General features: G+C 49.8%; 1 protein-coding gene across 3 annotated transcripts; it reads left to right on the plus strand.

The window, feature by feature from the left end:
* The first annotated feature begins 3212 nt into the window (after positions 1-3212).
* Positions 3213-18820, plus strand: Phyhd1 (phytanoyl-CoA dioxygenase domain containing 1). Of its 3 annotated transcripts, XM_021193815.1 has the most exons (12): positions 3213-3628; positions 3859-3937; positions 7080-7238; positions 10789-10864; positions 10995-11042; positions 13211-13266; positions 13354-13416; positions 14005-14026; positions 16329-16457; positions 16545-16661; positions 17397-17523; positions 18445-18820. In XM_021193815.1, the coding sequence occupies exons 2-12, from the start codon at positions 3905-3907 to the stop codon at positions 18488-18490; spliced, it is 876 nt and encodes a 291-aa protein (XP_021049474.1). In that variant the 5' UTR covers positions 3213-3628; positions 3859-3904; the 3' UTR covers positions 18491-18820. The 3 variants fall into 3 exon arrangements, with proteins under 3 accessions (XP_021049474.1, XP_021049477.1, XP_029392903.1); XM_021193818.1 differs by lacking the exon at positions 13354-13416 and having other exon boundaries at positions 13211-13260; XM_029537043.1 differs by lacking the exons at positions 3213-3628; positions 3859-3937 and having other exon boundaries at positions 7121-7242.
* The last annotated feature ends 1134 nt before the right edge of the window (positions 18821-19954 follow it).

A 19954-nucleotide genomic window follows, 5' to 3' on the forward strand; every position in this document is an offset into this window, starting at 1 on the left:
TTTTTTTTTTTTTTTTTTTTGGTGTCCTGTTTTTTTGTTTTTGTTTCCTCCTCCATGGGCCTTGGCAGGCACCCTTTTCATGGCTGTCAGCCAAAAGGAAGGCTCTGGAGCTGCCAAGAGGGGGAGACTTGGGCTGGCTAATTCCCAGATGAACGGTGCTCCATTCCCCTATCCCCCTTCCTCCCCACAGTGCCCCTCCACACACAGTGTTAAGGAGCCCAGAGCAGCTGCTTCCCCTCCCCCAACTCTGTCCCCACATCATGGGTTTGCTCAGTGCCACCCCTCGCCTCTACTGCTTACATTAGCCCTGTCACCATCTGGTCCGTCGTGAAGAGCTGACATTTAGAGGCAGATTGGGCATGAGAGGTCAGCACTGGGAGGGCAGGCCCCAGTTTTAGGGTTCCAGGACAGTTTGTACTGGGCACCTGGTTTGCACACAGTACAGTTAGCGTCTAGTGGTGGTCAGCCACTCTGCTTTAGATCAATCACTAGGGTCCCCACTTAGAAGGGTCCTTGCCTTAGATCAATCACATGGACACTAAGGCACGTTTTAGCGTCTCTTGTCTTAATGATTATGTCTGTGTCTCCGTCCATTTGTGTTTTCTGCGTCGTGTCATGGATGTAACCCTTGGAAATACTGCACACTAGCCTTTGACAACCATGAAGCAATCCGTTACACGTGGGTCTGACTTGTAGACTCAGTTCAGATATCAAATAAATCTATAACACAATTGCCTTTGGAGGTCTCCATGCCATAGAACTTGGGGTTGTCCCTTCACTTCTCTGGGGTGTTTTGGTCCTGCCTGACTAGTCTATTGAGGGACCACTGCTCAGGCTCTGCTCACTTTTCTGCCCTGTGAAACTTGAGCATCATCGAGGCAGTTGCCGGATGTGCTGAGCCAAACAGAGCACTCGTAAGCTCCAGGCCTGGTCTTGACTGTGTAACTCCTGACGAGGGGTCTGTGGCCCGCACATTTTCTGTCCCAGACACTTGTTATTTAGGCCCTCATGAGCTTTGATTGGTCAGGGCTAGAAGAAGAATCTAGAATGGGAGCCAGCAGCCAGAAGTCCTGGTTCCAGCCCAGTTGTCTTGTGCATGAAGCTAAGCCCATCTTCCCTCTATAACCCCATCTGAGCCTTGGGTGTCTCTACCCTGCTTTCAGAAGAGGCTTGGGGTTCCAACACACAACAATCCATGGTTCTGCAAAGGTAAGGCTGGCAGTCAACCACTGGGAGGCCTCCCTGGCTCCAGGCCCCTTCTAGGGTCAAGGGCAGAGGCTCTGAGAGAGAGAACTGTTCTGTGACCTCAGCTCTACGAGACTCCAGCTCCTTTAGTTTTTCTGCTTACCCCCTCTTCCCCATCATTGGAATAATAGTGGCACAGGCAGGCTTATTTAAAGGGGCTGTAGTTATACAGTAGTATATAAGAATGGTGTATGGATTGGGGGGTGGACAGGGGGCATTGCTATGAATAGAGCCTAAGGCCTTGAACATGCTGAACAGGAGCAGGCATTCTGTTCCTCGGCTGAGCTACACCCCCTAACTTCTGGGTGATCTACAGAGGAGTGAGTGCTTCCTTAGGTTCACAGTTGCAGAAGCTAGAAGGTCAGGATTTGACAGCTGTACCCAGTGAAGAATACATGCCACTTCTGAACATCACAGGAATTGGGAGCTTCAGGGCTAGCCTGGCCTCAGGAAGGGTAATCCATGTGAGGGTGGACCAAAAACTTGCCACTGTGCCCTACCTCCCTGAGTTGTTGGATTTAATTACGCTTCTAAACCCAGTGTACTCCAGGCACACTCGTAAGCTCAGAAGCCTGGAAGTATAGTCGGGAAGCTGGCCAGAGGCCAAAGCCAGTAAGGACTACACAGTTTCGTAGGCAGACTACAGAAGAAGCAGAGAGGGCCATTGGATGGTCTATCAGAATAGCTGGAACGAAGTTTCCAGTGGATGGATCTGGGCTTGCAGGTCAAGCGATAGCATGAGCGCATTCAGAAGTCTCCCCCCAGCCTTCTGGACTATGTGCCTATGAGGAGCCCCTCCTTCTCAAGTATCTAGGTGAGGAAGAGGCCAAAGTGTGACCAAAGAGGACACCTGAGCTCCACAGGCACTGAGTCCTCAGACCTGAGTTGTCTCGTCTCTGTGGACTGCTCACAGACAGGGAGGCTGAACAGAGGGCTTCACTCACAGAAAGCCCTCTTACACACCTCCAGTCGGGAACTTCCTGTCCTGTCTGGTCCGGTCTGATCCAGTTCCACTGCCCCTGCCCCACCCAGGAGTAGGAGTGGGGGCTGGGAGACACTTTCGGGCCTCTGCCCCAGACCTGTAGAATTCAGTCTGGAACTGGTTAGCTTCTGAAGAAAAAAAGATGTGGAAACACCACCGTCGGCCAGCAGAATGAATAGAACAGAGGCCCCTTAGCCTCCCCATCCACACAGGCCTCGCCACCCTACCTAAAGCCACAGTGTGGGCCTGCCTAATCCTTACCTACAAGAACAACTTAGAAAATTTGGCGAAACTGAAGAAATAGTTTTAAAAACAAAGTATTTCCACCCCCTCAGCCCCACCCTGTCGCACTGGGGGAAGCAGTTGGAAGGCACTTTCTAGGTACTAATCCTAGGCCGAGCTTCTTATCAGCAATGAGTAGCGTTTGCTGTTCACCCTGGCCTGTTATCACCCGCTGCAGAGAAAGTAAGGGACCACCTGTCTGGCTGAGCCCCTCCCCCCCCACTTTGGTGAGGTCCCCAGGCTCAGCAGTGGGGGCCCTCTCTGCTCTGTGTTCCTGGAACTTGGTTGAGTGTCTGTTTTTGCTCAGCGGTTGCATCAGAAAGGACAAATTCTGCCTGCCCTGCCTTGTGACATTCCCGGGTCTGTCTCCAAGCCTTCTCCAGCCTGACCCGAGAGAATTTCCCTCAGCCCTAGGGGCCAGTGGCCACAGCCCTCACTGGCTCTCTTGAGGCCTGGACAGCCTAGACAAAGCAGCAGCTCCCACTGTTATGGCCCAGAAAACACTTGGTCAGGGGCCAAGGCTCTTGACAGCCGAGCAGTATGTCCCCTCGCTGACTCCTGAGACACTCTGTCCCCTGGCTGTACAAAGCACCATTTCTGGGAAGGCCAGTGAGCGGCTTTAGAGCTCATTGTCCCTGTCATCTGCAGAGCCAGCAGGTGGTTCTGACCACCCTGCCACTCCACTGTAGACACCAGTCATCCGGGGTCTGAGGCTGGAGAACAGGGAGCATCTCTATCTTTCCTCATCCTGAGGCCTCTGGCTCCGTTCCCCAGGACGCTCGCTCAGCTGCCTTCCCTTAGCATCTCTTCATAGGCTTTCTTCCAGCATCTAGAGGCTGCAGATCAAAGCTGAAGAAGCACACAAAGTTATCTTCCCAGGACGCTCTGGCCTTCACAGTCCAAAGCCACTCAGGGCCCAAGCCCTGCAGTCTAACAGATGCCCCTCTAGGGTAAACTTAGATCCTGTGACTGGGGACTTTCTAGCCTTTTCCTTCCTCGTGCTAGTGCTGACTCAAACATCCTGGCAGTCTCCTGCCCACACTAAACACACTAGTACTGCCCGGGAGTGAATTTTAGAGAAAAACGTGAGGGATCAAGTCAGCCTGTGAAAGAAAACAGGTAAAAGCTAATCCTGGATTAACTGGAGACTGGGCCCACCTCCAAGGTCAGAAATGGGGGAGGAGCAAGGGGAGGGACTGGGCCCTGGTGGAAGGCACAGGCTGGATTTGTTTGGGAGGGTGGAGCAGTGGGGTTGAATATTTCCTGGGTAGGTAAGAGTTAAATCCTTCTGGGCCTCAGTCACTGGTCTTTCCGTCCCCTTCCCCTCCCCTGAACTTTCTCCTGTCCAGCGCTGGAGCCATCGAGCTGAGCCAGCTGAGCCCTGCGGTATTCCCCATGGCCTGCCTGAGTCCCTCACAACTCAAGAAGGTAGGGGCCTGTGGCTTGGAGGGTGCAGACCTCTATAGTGACCCTTGAACTGCCTCTGATATTTCACAAAGGAGAGACGGCTCCCTGGTATCAACCCTAACTTCTGTGATCACAACGGCCACCTCCCCAGGTGCCACCTCCCCAGGTCCAGTAAGGTGGGGGTTGGGGCTAGGAGGTAGAGAAACCACAATTTTGATTATCTAATCCAGCTAGCCCCTGTTGAAGTCCTGGATAGGGCAGGCCAGTAGCTAGGTCAGCCCATTATGGAAGCCTACCATATAGGGAGTGGACTACGCACACTTTAAAATAACCACCCACAATCTCATATGGCAGGACTGTTAATGTATTAGATCTAGCCTTAGGATCTTTGTTTCAAAGTCCCTCCTGGAGCTGTGGTTGTGGCTTAGCAGTTGAGTGCTTGCTAGAGGCTCCAAGATTTGATCACAACACTCACAACACACACACAAACACCACACACACACACCACACACACACATACACAAACACACACCATCACCATACACCTAAACACCCACACACACATACCACACACACCAACACACCACATACATGCATACCACATATCACCACACACAAACATCATACACACTACAATACAGACACGCACATACAGTCTACACACACACCACATACACACAACACAGACACACACTACACATACACACACCACACATACACATACCACACAAACACACACCACACACATCCCATACATACAGCACATCCCCCCCACTGCATTATATACAAACACACACACATACTACATACACAGAAACACACTACATATATGCATGCCACATACACCATACACATCAAAACATACACAAACACATTACACATATCACCACACATAAACACACACATACAAAGAGACTACACACACACACACCAACACACTCACACACACAGACACTCATACCACACATACACACACCATACAAATGCACACACATACACATACTACACACACTCACAAACACATACATATGCATGCACACACCACACACACACACACTCACACACAAATGCACCTGTGTGCGCATACACACAGAGACACATGCATAAAAGCACACACATACCACACAGACACACACTCATCACCCAAACCCACACGCACTCACACAGACCCACTCTCTTCTGAGAGCTGCCACTGCTGCCACAGTTCCCAAATTTGTCTGTGGCTAAATATGTAGTGAAAGTCTGTCTGTCTTTTCCTTTTGTCTCATTGGCTTTCTATCCAGGGACAAAGCCCCATGTCAGTATATTTCTGTACAGTTTTTGCTGAACTTTTTTTTTTTTTTTTTTTTTTTTCGAGACAGGGTTTCTCTGTGTAGCCCTGGCTGTCCTGGAACTCACTTTGTAGACCAGGCTGGACTCAAACTCAGAAATCCTCCTGCCTCTGCCGAGTGCTGGGATTAAAGGCGTGCGCCACCATGCCTGGCTTTTGCTGAACTTCTGTTCGGTTTTTGTGATTCCAAGAGTGGAGGGCCTCCCTGTGTTAACCCTGAGTGCTGGTTTGTTGCTGTGTGTTTGCTCTGGCCTAGAACTCAGTCTGTAGAGCAGGCTACCCATCAGCTCACAGGGCTCTGCTGCCTCTGCTTCCTAGGTGCTGGGGCTAAAGGTGTGGGCCACCATGCCTGGCCACACTTACATCCTTGCTTTCTGACCCTTACTGTGTTGGTTCTGTTTGTTCTCAGTGCTGGGGACAGAAGCCAGTCCCTGTACATGCTAGCAAGCAGTCGGTTTCTGAGAGGCACCCCAGTCACACAAACAGTGTGCCTCAGCACCTTAGGCTAGCCTCAGAATAAAGAGACTTGGGGCAAAGTCAGAATAAGACATCTGTGTTCACAACCCCTAGCCTCCCCCCACACTCAGGAGAAAGCCAGCTAGGTCCTGTGACTGGGGACTTTCTAGCCTTGTCCTTCCTTGTGCTAGTGCTGATTCAAGCGTCCTGGCAGTCTCCTGCTGGCGCACACTGAGTAACGCAATGCATGCGTTTGGGGTTACAGGACAAGCCATAGCATGAGCCCATTCGGTCTCCCTTCTGTCTGCTCCTCTGAACACCCTCCCCTCACCCTGTGCTCCAGCCCTTCCCAATTTCCCAGTCATCCAGTGCCCACAGGTTTTGTACATCCTGTTCTGTCTTTAATGGTCTTTCCTATCTCTTTGCTTCCCAATGTTCTACTCTTCCTTTAATCTCACTTCCTCTAAGCTGCCCATTGACCCCTTCACCTCATAGATTCTTTGCCTTTAATTCTCCAAACCCTGCCCCTGTCTCCCTGGAAGTCAGCGTGGTGTGGGATGGTATGTTTGTCTGATGATAAGGGGTGCATGGGTCTCCTTCACTGGACTGTAAATTGTGTGAGGGTGGAGGGTGGCTGGTTCATAATCACATGTCCATCTGCTAGAGCTGTCTCATACTCTCAGTGCTTAGTATTGGAATAACCTCTAATGCCAGTGTTTAGAAGGCTGAGGCAGGAGGATATTGAGTTTGAGGCCTCCCTGTCTTCAAACAAATAAAAAGAAAACAAGGGAGTTAGGCGGGGTCGGTGGTTGAGAGTCAAACAAATAAAAACAAAACAAGGGAGTTAGGCGGGGTCGGTGGTTGAGAGTGCTTCTGCAAGCATGAAGATCAGGGTTCAAATCTCAGCACCCACTCAATGAGCTGCACACACCTACAACCCCAGGATGGCCAGGGCTCACAGGCTGCCAGTCTAATGAAGAAAACACAGCCCAGGTTCAAGGAGAGCCCCTGCCTCAGAAATAGAGAGTGGAAGAGGGGGCACCGTATGTCCTCTCCTGATGCCCCTGCACATGCGCACCTGGAGTTCTCACACATGTTCTACACTCACACCTACACATTAACACACAAACGAGCACATGTTTCTGTATGTGCCAAACCCATCGGAGGGCAAGAGCAGAGGTAGCTGCCACTTCTCTTTCCTTGCTAAGATGCAAGCAGCCAGTATTGACTTCTCCTCATTCAGCACCGGATGCCCATGTCCAGGATGCGGGGCAGAGCCAGGAGCAGGACACTTGATCTTGGTTCGGGTTTGTGGTCCAACATGGATGTAAGGAATGGGCGAGGGCGCAGGGAGCCTGAGTCGTGTCCCTCCTGCAGTTCCAGGAGGATGGGTTTCTGCTGTTGGAAGGATTCTTCACAGCAGACGAGTGTGTGACCATGCAGCAGAGGATCGGTGAGATTGTGGCTGGGATGGACGTCCCTCTGCACTGCCGGACAGAATTTTCCACCCAGGAAGATGAGCAGCTTCAAACCCAGGCAGGTACCTGGGGCGATGAGGGTGGGCATCTGGTTTTGGTGGGTGCTCAGTTTTAGGCAGCAGTCTGGACAGGAGGACCCTAAGGCCACACACAGACTTCTGATAAGGGATCAGACCTCAGCCATCTGTATGCCGGGTACCAGGCTAAAAGCTGTGCTGTAGCCCTCTGCACTATGCATTTATAAGGTGGCTATTATTATTCTCGATTGGCAATGGGAAAAGCTGGGCTTTTCTCTGGGTAATATTGTGTTGCTCTAACCACACAGTTTGTAACTGATAGAGACTTGAATCCACCTCTCCGATATCAAACGATGCTGGTCATTGACCTGCTGCGGTTTCTTACATTCTCTGGTCACAAAGAACTCTCTGTGAGCAGAGTGAGCCCTGTGATAGGCCACTCTTGGGTGAGTCATCTCCCAGCCAGACTAGGAACGCCACTTGCTTCCTCAGACTGTCACAGTTCAGCAGGATAGGTGGCTCTTCCAACCAGTTCCCTTAACCCTTCTTAGTCTGAATTTTTTAGTGGTTCGGGCAACAGGGCTCACTTTATACGGATGCCAAGGGGCTTCTGCCATCTGGTGGGCATAAATAGAATTACAGCCGGCAGAAACTACTTTCTCCCAGAGGGGAGAGGATGGCTGGAGTCTTTAGAAGGAGGGAGACACATAGCCGACTGAGTATTTTAACAACTAGCAGGACAGACACACTCTAAGGAATGAGGGGCCGAGCCCTGTCCCTCTCCCTAACTACTTACCGAGAAGACTCATATATATATGTAATTTATATGTATGAGTACATCATAGCTGTCTTCAGACATACCAGATACCAGAAGAGGGCATCAAATCCCATTACAGATGGTTGTGAGCCACCATGTGGTTGCTGGGAATTGAACTCAGGACCTTTGGAAGAGCAGTCAGTGCTCCTAACCGCTGAGCCATCTCTCCAGCCCCACCAAGAAGACTCTTAAAAAAAAATTTTATTTATTATTACTCATAAGTACTCTGTAGCTTTCTTCAGACAAACCTAAAGAGGGCATCAGATCTCATTACAGGTGGTTGTGAGCCACCATGTGGTTGCTGGGATTTGAAGTCAGAACCTTCGGAAGAGCAGTCAGTGTTCTTAACTGCTGAGCCATCTCACCAGCCCTCAAGAAGAGGTAGGAGTGTTGAAAGAAGAAAGGGTGATGTTAGAGACATAGCTCATTGTTTGAGCACACTGGCTGCACTTCCAGAGGACCAAGGTTCAAGCCCAGCTTCCAGTTCCCACATGATAGCTCATAACTGTCTGTACTTCCAGTTCCAGGGGCACAATACTCTCATACAGATATACATATGGGCAAAACACCACACAGGACACAGAGGAAGGCGAGTGCTAGGCTGGTCACTCTACAAAGTGAGTTCTAGGACAGCCAGGGCTATTATACGGAGGAATTGTGTCGCAAAAACAAAACAAAACAAAACAAAACAAAAACAAAAAACAAAAACAGAAACAAATGAAGGATGAAGAAGAAGAAGAGGAGGAGGAGGAAGAAGGAGAGGAGATGGTGGTGGTGGTGCAGTTTGGGGTGCTGGGAATTGAACTTGGGTTCTTAGAAGAGCTCACTGAGCCATCTTCCCAGTCCTAAGAAGCAATAACTTTGCACTTAAACTTTGTTCTTTTCCCGGGCAATACAGCTGCAGTGCTGGGCGGAGGCAGGGAGCGGCGCCTTCTGTAGGAGACACAGCAAGGTTTTGTAATGTATGTATGTGTTGCCAGCACTGTTCAGATAGAATGTTTGCTTGTTTGTTTTGAGACAGGGTCTTGTTTTATAGCCTTGTTTGTCCTGGAACTTGCTGTGTAGCCCAGGCTGGCTTCAATCACACAGAGATCTGTCGGCCACAATTGTTGTGTCATTTTTAGCTCAGGACTCCACACATCATCTAAGATGTTTAATGTAAAATAGGCACAACCACCTGCTAATGTAAGTTTTCTTCATATGTTTAAGGCTGTTCAGCTATCAGCTGTAACAGTGACTTCTTGCTGTGACAAAACCTGGCCATCAGAAGGAGGATTGGTTTATTGGGCTCTGTGTTTCAGATGGTTCAGTCTCTGGTCACGTGGCTTTGTTGCAGGATATTTAATCACAATGCAAACCCGGAGATTGTGTTGTTTACTGGAAAAAAAAAACTATTTCTAGTTGTGATGTGGCTCAGCTCTTAGCACACAGCTTTAACCCCTCTGACTAGAATATAGACACGCCCTTAATACATGCCTTTAATCCCTCAAGATGAAGGTCAAGTTAGTTTGTAGAAGGAAGTGCCCATGTTTGAAAGTAATGTCTCATTGAGCGGCAGACAAAGATTTGACAGAGTAGGATCTGCACAACTCTCATGAGAACAGGCTGCTTAGGAGAGTGCGGCACAGAGTGGGGGGGGGGGCAGTGTTACCAGGAGAGTTTACAGAGACAGGTTGAAGAGAGAGCAAGTTAGACACAGGTGAAGACAGAAGAGCCAGACAATAAGAAGGAGTCAGATTAGAACCTATTGCCAAAGTTAGTATGAGGTCAAGCAGAGCAATTCAGTCAAAGGCCAAGGGAGGAGCCAGACTGAATCAGTCAGCTTGAAGAGGATTTAATTCAGCTGAGTCGAACCAGCAAGAACAAGAAAGGGTGAGCTTATTCAGCAGCAAGTCTCAGAGGCTGAAAACCTTCTAGGCCTAGATCAGATTGCATGGCGGCTAGAGGCTTCTAGGACTAGGCCTAGGTGAGCAGACATAGAGGAGCAAACCTCTGAGATGACAATTACTTTAGGCGAATAAAAGTTACTTTTATATAGCTTCATGACCTTGGGCATAGGGTGAGCCAGACTTGTGGCAGAGGGGTCACGATAAGCCAGAGGTGCTCACCCCATTTAAAAACAACTGGGGCGCACCCCTGTAGTCCTCCTGCTGGAGATGGGCAGGCAGATGGATTCTTAGGGCTTGCTGGCTGGCTAACCTAGTCTACTTAGTGAATCTTGGGCCAGTGAGAGACCCTGTCTCAGTGAGAACAGTGAAGATGGGCCTGGAAGAATGGCACCTAAGGTTGTCCTCTGCCCCATACCTGTACATATGCAAAAGGCATTCTTGATCTGTAAGAGTTTCAACTTAGGGGCTGGTGAGATGGCTCAGTGGATAAGAGCACTGACTGCTCTTCAGAAGGTCCTGAGTTCAAACCCCAGCAACCACATGGTGGCTCACAACCATCTGTAAAGGGATCTGATGCCCTCTTCTGGTGTGTCTGAAGTCAGCTACAGTGTACTTAGATACAATAATAAGTAAATCTTAAGAAAAGAAAAAGGAAAAAAAGATTTTCAACTGTCAAGGCTCCATGGTAACTTAAGGAGCATCTGTAATAAGAGATGTTCAGGAAATCCCAGTTTGTGGCTTTAGGCTTTAGCTGATCGACCAAACATCAGCGGCCATGCTTGAGAAGCCCCCCAGGAGGCATCTGTAGTCCTGTGTGGGTAGGTGGCTCCTGATCCTGCCCTGCTCTGTCACTCAGCTCTTCTCCCTCCTACGCCCCCTCCATAGGGCAAGACAGACTACTTCTTGAGCAGCGGCGACAAGATCCGATTCTTCTTTGAAAAGGGCGTTTTTGATGAGAAAGGTTTGGAGGCACGAGGGTTCGTGGGCTGGGTCAGGGTGGCTAACTCCTGGGGCTGGGAAAAGCTGAGATCAGCTGCCTGATGGAAGTCGGGTCCCAGGTCTTCTGCCTTTGTCTGTTTTTTATACCACAGGAAATTTCTTGGTCCCTCCTGAGAAATCTATCAACAAAATTGGCCATGGTAAGCAGGGTCCCGGAAGTGCAGAAAAGCAGGTAGGGTAGCCGAGATCTGAAGAGTTTAGGAGACTTAGGGCCAAATGCCGTCAGAAGATGGCAGTTAGCTGGGTGGTAGTGGTCCCCAGGACACAGAGGCAGGCAGATCTCTGAGTTCGAGGCCAGCCTGGTCTATAGAGTGAGTTCCAGGACAGCCAGGGCCACATAGAGAAACACCGTGTCAACAAAACAAAACAAAATAAAAAGATGGTATTGGCCACATGGCTCTGGCCACAGGCTCTCCTCTGCCTCAGTGTTCTGCATCCTTTGCTGTTGATCACTGGTGAGCCCCAGCTGAGAAAGGGGTCCACTTGTGTGGCTCCCAAGAGCCTGCTGCCTGCTCTACTGCCTGCTCTGGGAATGATCCCTAGGCATGGGGGGTTCTGGCTCCAATTACTTGCTAGAGTTTCTTTCTCTCTCTTTTTAAAAGATTTATGTATTTATTTTATATATATGAGTACACTGTAGCTGTACAGATATGGTTGTGAGCCATCATGTGGTTGCTGGGAATTGAACTCAGGACCTCTGCTTGCTCTGGTTCCAAAGATTTATTTATTGTTATATGTAAGTACACTGTAGCTGACCTCAGACACACCATAAGATGGTATCAGATCCCATTACAGATGGTTGCGAGCCACCATGTGGTTGCTGGGGTTTGAACTCAGGACCTTCAGAAGAGCAGTCAATGCTCTTAACCACTGAGCCATCTCTCCAGCCCTCCTGGAGTTTCTTTAAGGGACACCTGATGTGACATCCCAGTCCTCATTCTAAGACCTCCAAGTCAAGTATGCAAACTCTTACCTTTTTCTCAAGATGACACATTACAATTTATTTTTAGACTTTCTAAAAAAAGATTTATTTATTTTTATATATGTGAGTATACTGTCGCTCTCTTCAAACACACCATAAGAGGGCATCAGATCCCATTACAGATGGTTGTGAGCCACCATGTGGTTGCTGGGATTTGAACTCAGGACCTCTGGAAGAGCAGTCAGTGCTCCTAACCGCTGAGCCATCTCTCCAGCTCCTTAGACGCTTTTTTTAAATTAAACATCTCTTTGGTCTTCCTCCCTCCCTGCCCCCTCTGTGTGTGTCTGAGAACTGGTTGGAGTGGGAGTGCGTCCTCATGAGTGTGCTGTGGGGGACGCGTGGATGTCCGAGGACAACCTGGAGGAGACATTTCTTTTTCTGTGCTGTGAACTTGGGTTGTCAGGCTTGGTGGCGGGTACATTTACCCACTGAGCCAGCTCACTGGCTCTCTGTTTTGATTTGCTTTTCTGTTTTTTCTTTGTCTAATCCAGGCTAGCCTGGAACTTGCCAACCTACTGCTTCAGCCTCCCTAGTGTGGGGACTACGGGTGTTCACCATAATACCTAGTTCATCATTAGCATTTCAAAATATACAATCCAGGGTCATTAAATAATTTTGTTTTGTAATAGCAATTGCAGATGCTTATGATAAGGGATCATCTCAGGGTAGGATCTGGGCTGCTGTCGCACACTCCTTAGCCCACTGAGCCCTACGGCACCTCTGGGGACACAGCTGTTCTTCTCGCCCCACTTTATAGAGAAGGAGACTGAGGCTTGCAGGGAGGACTATTGTCTGAGTTCTCACAGACTCAGGGGCAGTCCTGAGATTGCTATAAGAAATGGGTCCTTCTGACTCTATGAGGTATGGGGAGTCAGGGCTGGGATGAGGTTTCCAGGTGCCCAGGAGGTCCCAAATAAGGCCATAGGCAGACCAGAGGTATAGCTCAGTTGGTGGAGTGTTTGTGTAGTACACATGAAGGCCAGGGTTTAATCCCTAGCACAGGCATGGTGGCCTGTGTCTTCAGTGGCAGCACTCAGGGGTTGGAGCAGGAGGATGGGAAGTTCAAGGTCATCTTCTAGTACACAGTAAGTCCAGGCTATCCCGGGTGACACAAGACCCTGTTGCAAAAGCATAATAAAAGAAGAAAGGAATAAGGCCCTGGATAGAGTAAGGTCAAGGTGTCTGTGTCCCCTTTACTTAGCTATAAACAAGCATAAAGTTTCAAATACGTGAGAATTCCAAAATGAGGCCTGACTTTAGTGTCCAGGGTGTGGGAGGGATACACAGGGGCTGAGGCTAGCCCATGAATCCATCTCTGGTCCATAGCTCTGCATGCCCATGATCCCGTCTTCAGGAGCATCACACACTCTCCCAAGGTGCAGGTGAGTGGGTGCTGGAGGTGAGGGTGGGGAGGTGTGAGGGGCACATACGAATGATCAGGCTGGTGGCGTGTGGCTTTCATCTTCTAGGCTTTGGTTAGAAGTCTGGGCCTCCAGATGCCAGTGGTGGTACAGAGCATGTATATCTTTAAGGTGAGCTCCGCAGCCTTCTCTAACTCCGTTTCCCCCTGTAAGATGGAAGACTATTCATACAAAGCTTTACCTTACAATAGACCAGAAACTGCTGGCGTTGGTTAGGTTGTGGGGAGGGCACATAAGGCTGGCCTCTGGCTAAGGTGCTGGGTGCTGCAGGGATGCTCAAGAAAACCTGTTTAAAAGAACCCAAGGGGCTGGGCGGTGGTGGCGCACACCTTTAATCCCAGCACTTGGGAGGCAGAGGCAGGTGGATTTCTGAGTTCAAGGCCAGCCTGGTCTACAGAGTGAGTTCTAGGACAGCCAGGGCTATACAGAGAAACCCTGTCTCGAAAAACCAAAAAGAAAAAGAAAAAGAAGAAGCCAAGGGAACCCCGTGCTCTCTGTTCTGCTCTCGGCTCTCAAGGGCCACCTCAGTGCTGCCTTGTCTAAGAAACTACCTAAGTCTCTATGCTGCCCTCCTAGACTGAGTGCACAGTAGGTACTCAGTAGTTGGGTGCTCTCATGCAGGGCTGAAGGACCTACAAGACTCAGATCCAGCGTGTCTGCTCTCCTCCACTCTCACCACATCCTTGCCCTCTCTTGCAGCAACCTCATGTTGGCGGCGAAGGTGAGCTGAGACGAGGCAGCTGTGCTGTGGGGGCCATCAAAGGCCTTGGGCTGGAGATGGGACATCAGTGGCCATCTGGTGTTTGAAGGGAGGAAAAACACTTCTCTCAGGGTCTGTGGGATGGGCAAACCTGAGCCAGGGAGGAATAGCCACCTTCCATCCCTGCAAGACTGGGGAAGGGTCCCTAGAACCCCTGGCACAGTGCTCCCAATTCCAATAGCTGGTTGTAGCCGGAACCCTAACCCTCCCTGAGATATTCTTGGTTTTGTTTTTCTTTGAGACAGGGTTTCTCTGAGGCCAGCCTGGTCTACAGAGTGAATTCCAGGACAGCCAGGGCGACACAGAGAAACTGTCTGGAAAAAAACAAAAACCAACCAACCAACCAAGAACAAACAAGCCAGTTTTACTTCTGTCTGAGGTGGTGGAGTGCTCCTTTTACCCCAGCACCACAGCACTCCAGGAGGCAGAGGCATTTATTTTTAATAACACTGTTTCCCAAATCCCTCAGCATGTGATTGCAGATAGAAGGAGTTTCAGGGCTCCACGGTGGGTGGCATTCTGCGCAGATGCCTCTGCTGCTCCACTCACATGCAGCCCTGTGCTTGGCACAAGCTCGGGTCTGACTCCTTGTGACCAGCCTCCCACACAGCACCAGAGGGCCCCTCCCAGGGTAACACTGGGGATTTCAAAGTCCCTATGGATGCTTATAAGAATGAAGGTGACACTTGATACTGTAGACTGAGACCCTCTCCCGGGCCATCTCCATCCAGTGTTAGCCTGGCATCATCACAGGGGGCTTTAAACAGTGGGTGCAAATGGACAGGGGCTGTGTCTCCTGACTTGTAAGAGAGGATACTCGTGCCTGTGACATCAAGCCTGTAATCCCAGCTTCTCAGGAGTCACTAGCATTGGCAACTTACTGAGAAGACCCTGTCTCAAAACAAGGGTAAAGAGGGCTAGGGCTATGTGTCAGTGCGAGAACACCTACCTACCATGCAAATATGGATGCTGTCTGGGTCTAGTGGCACAAACCTGCAGTCCCAGTATCCTGGAGGATGAGACAGGATTGTGAGTTTCAGGCTAACCTGGGCTACATGGCTAGACCCTGTCACAAAACAAAACAGAAGGAAGAAATGTTGTGGCTTGGCCATTCATAGTTGGTGCCACTGCTCTGATCATGTTCCCAGCTTATCCTGGGGGTGGGCCGTTGGTGATTCAAATCTGCTTATCCCTGGTTAACAGAGGCTTTAGCAGGGCAGTGGTGGCGTGTGCCTTTAATCCCAGCACTCAGGAAACAGAGGCAGGAGGATTTCTGAGTTCAGGGCAGACTGGTCTACAGAGTGAGTTCCAGAGCAGCCAGAGCTACACAGAGAAAGAAATCCTGTCTCTGAAAAGCAGATAAGAATGGTGGTCTCCATGATGTGGCTGGTTAAACTTAGCTACTTTTTTTTTTTTTTTGGTTTTTCGAGACAGGGTTTCTCTGTATAGTCCTGGCTGTCCTGGAACTCACTTGGTAGACCAGGCTGGCCTCGAACTCAGAAATCCGCCTGCCTCTGCCTCCCGAGTGCTGGGATTAAAGGCCTACGCCCCCAGGCCCGGCTCTTTTTTTTTTTTTTTTTTTAAAGCATTACAAGGTTGACCTTGTGCTGAGCAACTTTTAAAAAGATTATATATGGGGCTGGAGAGATGGCTCAGTGGCTAAGAGCACCGACTGCTCTTTCAGAGGTCCTGAGTGCAATTCCCAGCAACTACATGGTGGCTCACAACCATCTGTAATGGGATACAATGCCCTCTCTGGTGTGTCTGCAGACAGCTACAGTGTACTTATATAAATTAAATATTTTAAAAAAAGATTATAGAGCCGGGCGTGGTGGCACATGCCTGTAATCCCAGCACTCAGGAGGCAGAGGCAGGTGGATTTTTGAGTTCGAGACCAGCCTGGTCTACAAAGTGAGTTCCAGGACAGTCAGGGCTATACAGAAAAACCCTGTCTCGAAAAAAACCAAAACCAAAACAAAACAAGTCATCTCTCCAGCTGTCTGTCCTGTTCTAGGTAATTTTAGCAGGTTATCCGACAGAGCTCTAGCAGGCCTTTGAAGCGGGTTGGAACCACTCTACAGTGGAAGAGATGGAAACCTTCAGAGGTGCAGTCTTTGCTTCGAGCTTGTAGGCCAGGCAGTGGTGAGACTCTTGACTGGAGATGGATAGGCTAACCCTGGAAGGACATGAAATGAGAGCCTGGCCAGGGTGAGGTGAGGCCTGGCCAAAGGCCTTGTACCTTACTTCTGGGTGGGTCCCCTAGTCTCCCCTCACCAGGATGCTACCTTCCTCTACACGGAGCCCCTAGGCCGAGTGCTGGGCCTATGGATTGCGATGGAGGATGCCACGCTTGAGAACGGTTGCCTCTGGTTCATCCCTGGCTCCCATACCCGTGAGGACACTGTTTATGCCTGCCCACCCATCTCCAGGGAGAAGAACATACACAAAGAGTGACTTAAGGCTCCATGTTGGTCCACAGATGGGGTGTCAAGAAGGATGATCCGAGCCCCTTCAGACTCCGGGCCTGGCACCAGCTTCCTCGGGTCAGATCCAGCCTGGGCTAGCGACCTCTTTGTGCCTTTGCCAGTGAGGAGAGGTAGGTGAGGTGCAGAGTGCAGGGGGACAGGTGGCCATGCATAGTGTTCTGTGTTTGCCCACTCCTTGCATACAAAGGCTCCCTGTGGTGCCTGCCATCTGAGAGCCTTGACATTGTATGTAGTATGGTTGGTGGTGGCACAGTATGGGGCTTGGATGTCAGCAGCAGTGTGCATCCAACAGGTTCTTGAAGGTCAGACTAAAGTTCTTGATGGACCGTTTCTTGAAGTAGATGCTTGCCCCTTTGACCCTCGGTGTTCCCAGGTAGAAGGCAATCAATTTGGGTCAATTACAGGGAACGTATGAGGTGCACAGTGTTCCATGTGTGTTGTTAGGTAGTGCCTGGTTTTCCTTATGGTAAGGGGATACTTGATGCCAACTCAGTCTATCTAGGGAAGGGGAGCCCCCCAACCCCAGCTTTTGAGGCTGCCTACCTCTGCCTTCCAAGTGCTGGTATTGATTAAAGACTTGCCCTGCCACACCTGGCCTGTGAGGGCCCTTCATAAGGCTTCCCACAGCAGGTCACAGTGGAAAAGACTTGACGCCACAGGAATCTCTCTAACAGCATGGCCTCAGCTCCAGGAGGGAGCATGAGTGACAGCCTGAGTTCCTAAGGACAGGAAGGGACACTTCTCCCTTTGCAGAAGGAGGGCCATGTTCCTTATTCCCTTGGCAAGAAGATTGCTTGCTACGGGGTTGGTGGAGACTTGCTGGTAACTGCGTGGTATTCCCCAAGGGGGTCTGGTTCTGATCCATGGAGAAGTGGTGCATAAGAGTGAGCAGAACCTTTCCGGCCACTCCCGCCAGGCCTACACTGTCCACCTCATGGAGGCTGCTGGCACTGTCTGGAGCCCAGGAAATTGGTAGGTACCAAGGTTGGTATGTTCCCCAGAGAACCTCCCGAGAAGACCCTTTAGGCTAAGCACAGTGATCCCTTAAGCCCAAAATTGTAGTGACAGCTTTGTAGTTTAGTTTCTTTAAAAAAACACACAAATAGCCAGGCGTGGTGGCGCATGCCTTTAGCTACACAGAGAAACCCTGTCTCGAAAAACCAAAAACAAAACAAAACAAAACAAAAAAAACACACACACACAAATATTATGCGAATAAATTTGTTTTAATCTCAGGTATGAGATATGAGGCTACTGAAGACTGTCCTCAGCAGCTAACTACAATTTGCCTTGTGCTCTAGCGGGGGCGTGGTTTTGCCAGCATCAGTTAGTTTCTGTGATTGTGTGACACCTGGGTTTCGGGGGCTTTTCAGAGAGTCTATAAACGCTAGGGCCTTAAGAGGCAGGTGAGTTGTTGGTCTTGGTTAAGAAGAAAAAAATCCAGCACTTGGGAGGCAGAGACAGGCGGATTTCTGAGTTTGAAGTGCAGCATGGTTGGTGGTGGCACGGTATGGGCTTGGATGTCAGCAGCAGTGTGCATCCAGCAGGTTCTTGAAGGTCAGACTAAAGTTCTTGATGGACCGTTCTTGAAGTAGATGCTTGCCCCTTTGACCCTGCACAGAGAAACACGACTCGAAAAAAACCAAAGGGGGGGGGATAAAAAGGAGAAGAAAAAAAAAATCACAAATTAGATATCTTGATTGTGAAGATCAAACTTGCCCCAAGGAACTTGATTAGCCTAATCAGCAGGAAGTAATTTAATGATAAGGTCACCCTTTTCCCCTATTGTTTTCTCTCCTATGTAGTGTTAGGGGGTTAGGGTGGAGAAGGGTGGAAGAAAGAACTCACAAAGTTGCCAAAGTCCAGCTGCAGCACCTCTTGTACTCTCTGCAGGCTCCAGCCCACACCGGAGCTGCCCTTCCCACCACTCTACAGCTAAAGGCCCTGGCAAGACAGGGCCAGTCCCCAAGGGATGCTGACAACACGAGGCTCTCTGGCCGCAATTCAAGGGCACGTCTTCCTCTATGGACTTTCTTTCTGATGGTGTCTGTGACCTTGGTCCAGCAGACAGGGAGCCAAGAAGTAGAAATGAGGGCAGGAGCCCAGACTGAACGAGGGTCTTCTTCCAAAATTTTTTCTCCATATACCTTTCTGTCTCAACCCAGCTTTCTGAAGTGGCTGCTCAGCCGTGCAAGTATTCTGTTTGAGTCTCAGTTTTCTCTTGGATGGATGTTACTGTGAAAGGCACTGAATAAAAACGACTTAAAATGTATTTTATGTGTATGGGTACTTTGTACATATGTCTGCACTGCATGTGTGCAGTACCTATGAAGGTTAGAATAGGTGTTGGATATCCTAGAGCTGGAGTTGCAGGGGTGTGAGCTGCTGTGTGCCTGCTGGGAAGTGAGCACCTGTCTACAAGAGCAGTGTTCTTAACTGCTGAGGCCTCTTTGGCTCACAAAATGACTTTATCTATCATGCTCTCGCTAACAGCCCTGCAGAAAGCCATCAAGGGCACTCCACCGTGCTTGGTGTAGTGACACATAACAATAGTGAGCAACATTCAGTGGGAACTCACCACTCAGCTTTGTCTCCTAGTCCTTACAAGGAGAGAGTCTCTGCGATGTATATGCATCCAGGACTAGAGACCAGCAAAGGGCGAGTGACCTGCTCAGGTCACCCAGTCCCCTCCAGGCCTGAGTGTCTAACCTCCAACCTCTTCTCTTCGGGAAAGCAGAAAGAACCCTGGGACTCCGGTCTTTCTGGGCCTGGATCTCAGGCCAGGCCTTCCTTTCTTAGGGCCTTGTCGTACCTGTTTAACAAAGTCAATGAAGGCCTGCCGGTCACTCTTGATCTGGTGTGGTGCTTATTTAGCAGCACCTTCCAGAACTACTAGATCCCAATAGTGCTTAGTGGAGCACTGGCCAGATACTGCAAACGGAGAGGCGTCAGCAGACTGGAATCACTGATGTACTGATCTTGGCTTGGTTTTGTTTGTAAGCACAAGGCCCTGGGCCCCGTGTCATACACCAGCATCACACCAACATACATACCTTTTCGTTTTGTTTTTGGAGACAGGGTTTCTTTCTGTAGCTTTGGCTGTCTTAGAACTCCCTCTGTAGACTAGGCTGGCTTTGAACTCACAGCGATCTACCTGCCTCTGCCTCCTGAGGTCTGGGATCAAAGGCGTGAGCCACCACTGCCCAGTCCACATACTTTACACTTCTTGAGGTTTTCAAGCTTTCTTCAGTAAGTGGGTTAGGGTTAGGTCAGGGTTGTTGGCAACAATCGGCTTGCACTGCTGGCTGTGCTCTCTCCCTCTTTGTGTGATGGAAGTGAAGATACAGGATCTTGTACACACAGGGCCAATCTTAGTCATGGAGCCACCTGACAACTTCCGATT

Source organism: Mus pahari, chromosome 3 (genome assembly GCF_900095145.1).
Source record: "Mus pahari chromosome 3, PAHARI_EIJ_v1.1, whole genome shotgun sequence".
Lineage (NCBI taxonomy): Eukaryota > Metazoa > Chordata > Mammalia > Rodentia > Muridae > Mus > Mus pahari.

Coding starts and splice junctions, on each gene's coding strand:
- Phyhd1 (XM_021193815.1), top strand. CDS start 3,905: ATGGCCTGCCTGAGTCCCTCACAACTCAAGAAG. Junction 7,239..10,788: donor ATGAGCAGCTTCAAACCCAG/GCAGGTACCTGG, acceptor CCCCCTCCATAG/GGCAAGACAGACTACTTCTT. Junction 13,267..13,353: donor CACACTCTCCCAAGGTGCAG/GTGAGTGGGTGC, acceptor TTCATCTTCTAG/GCTTTGGTTAGAAGTCTGGG.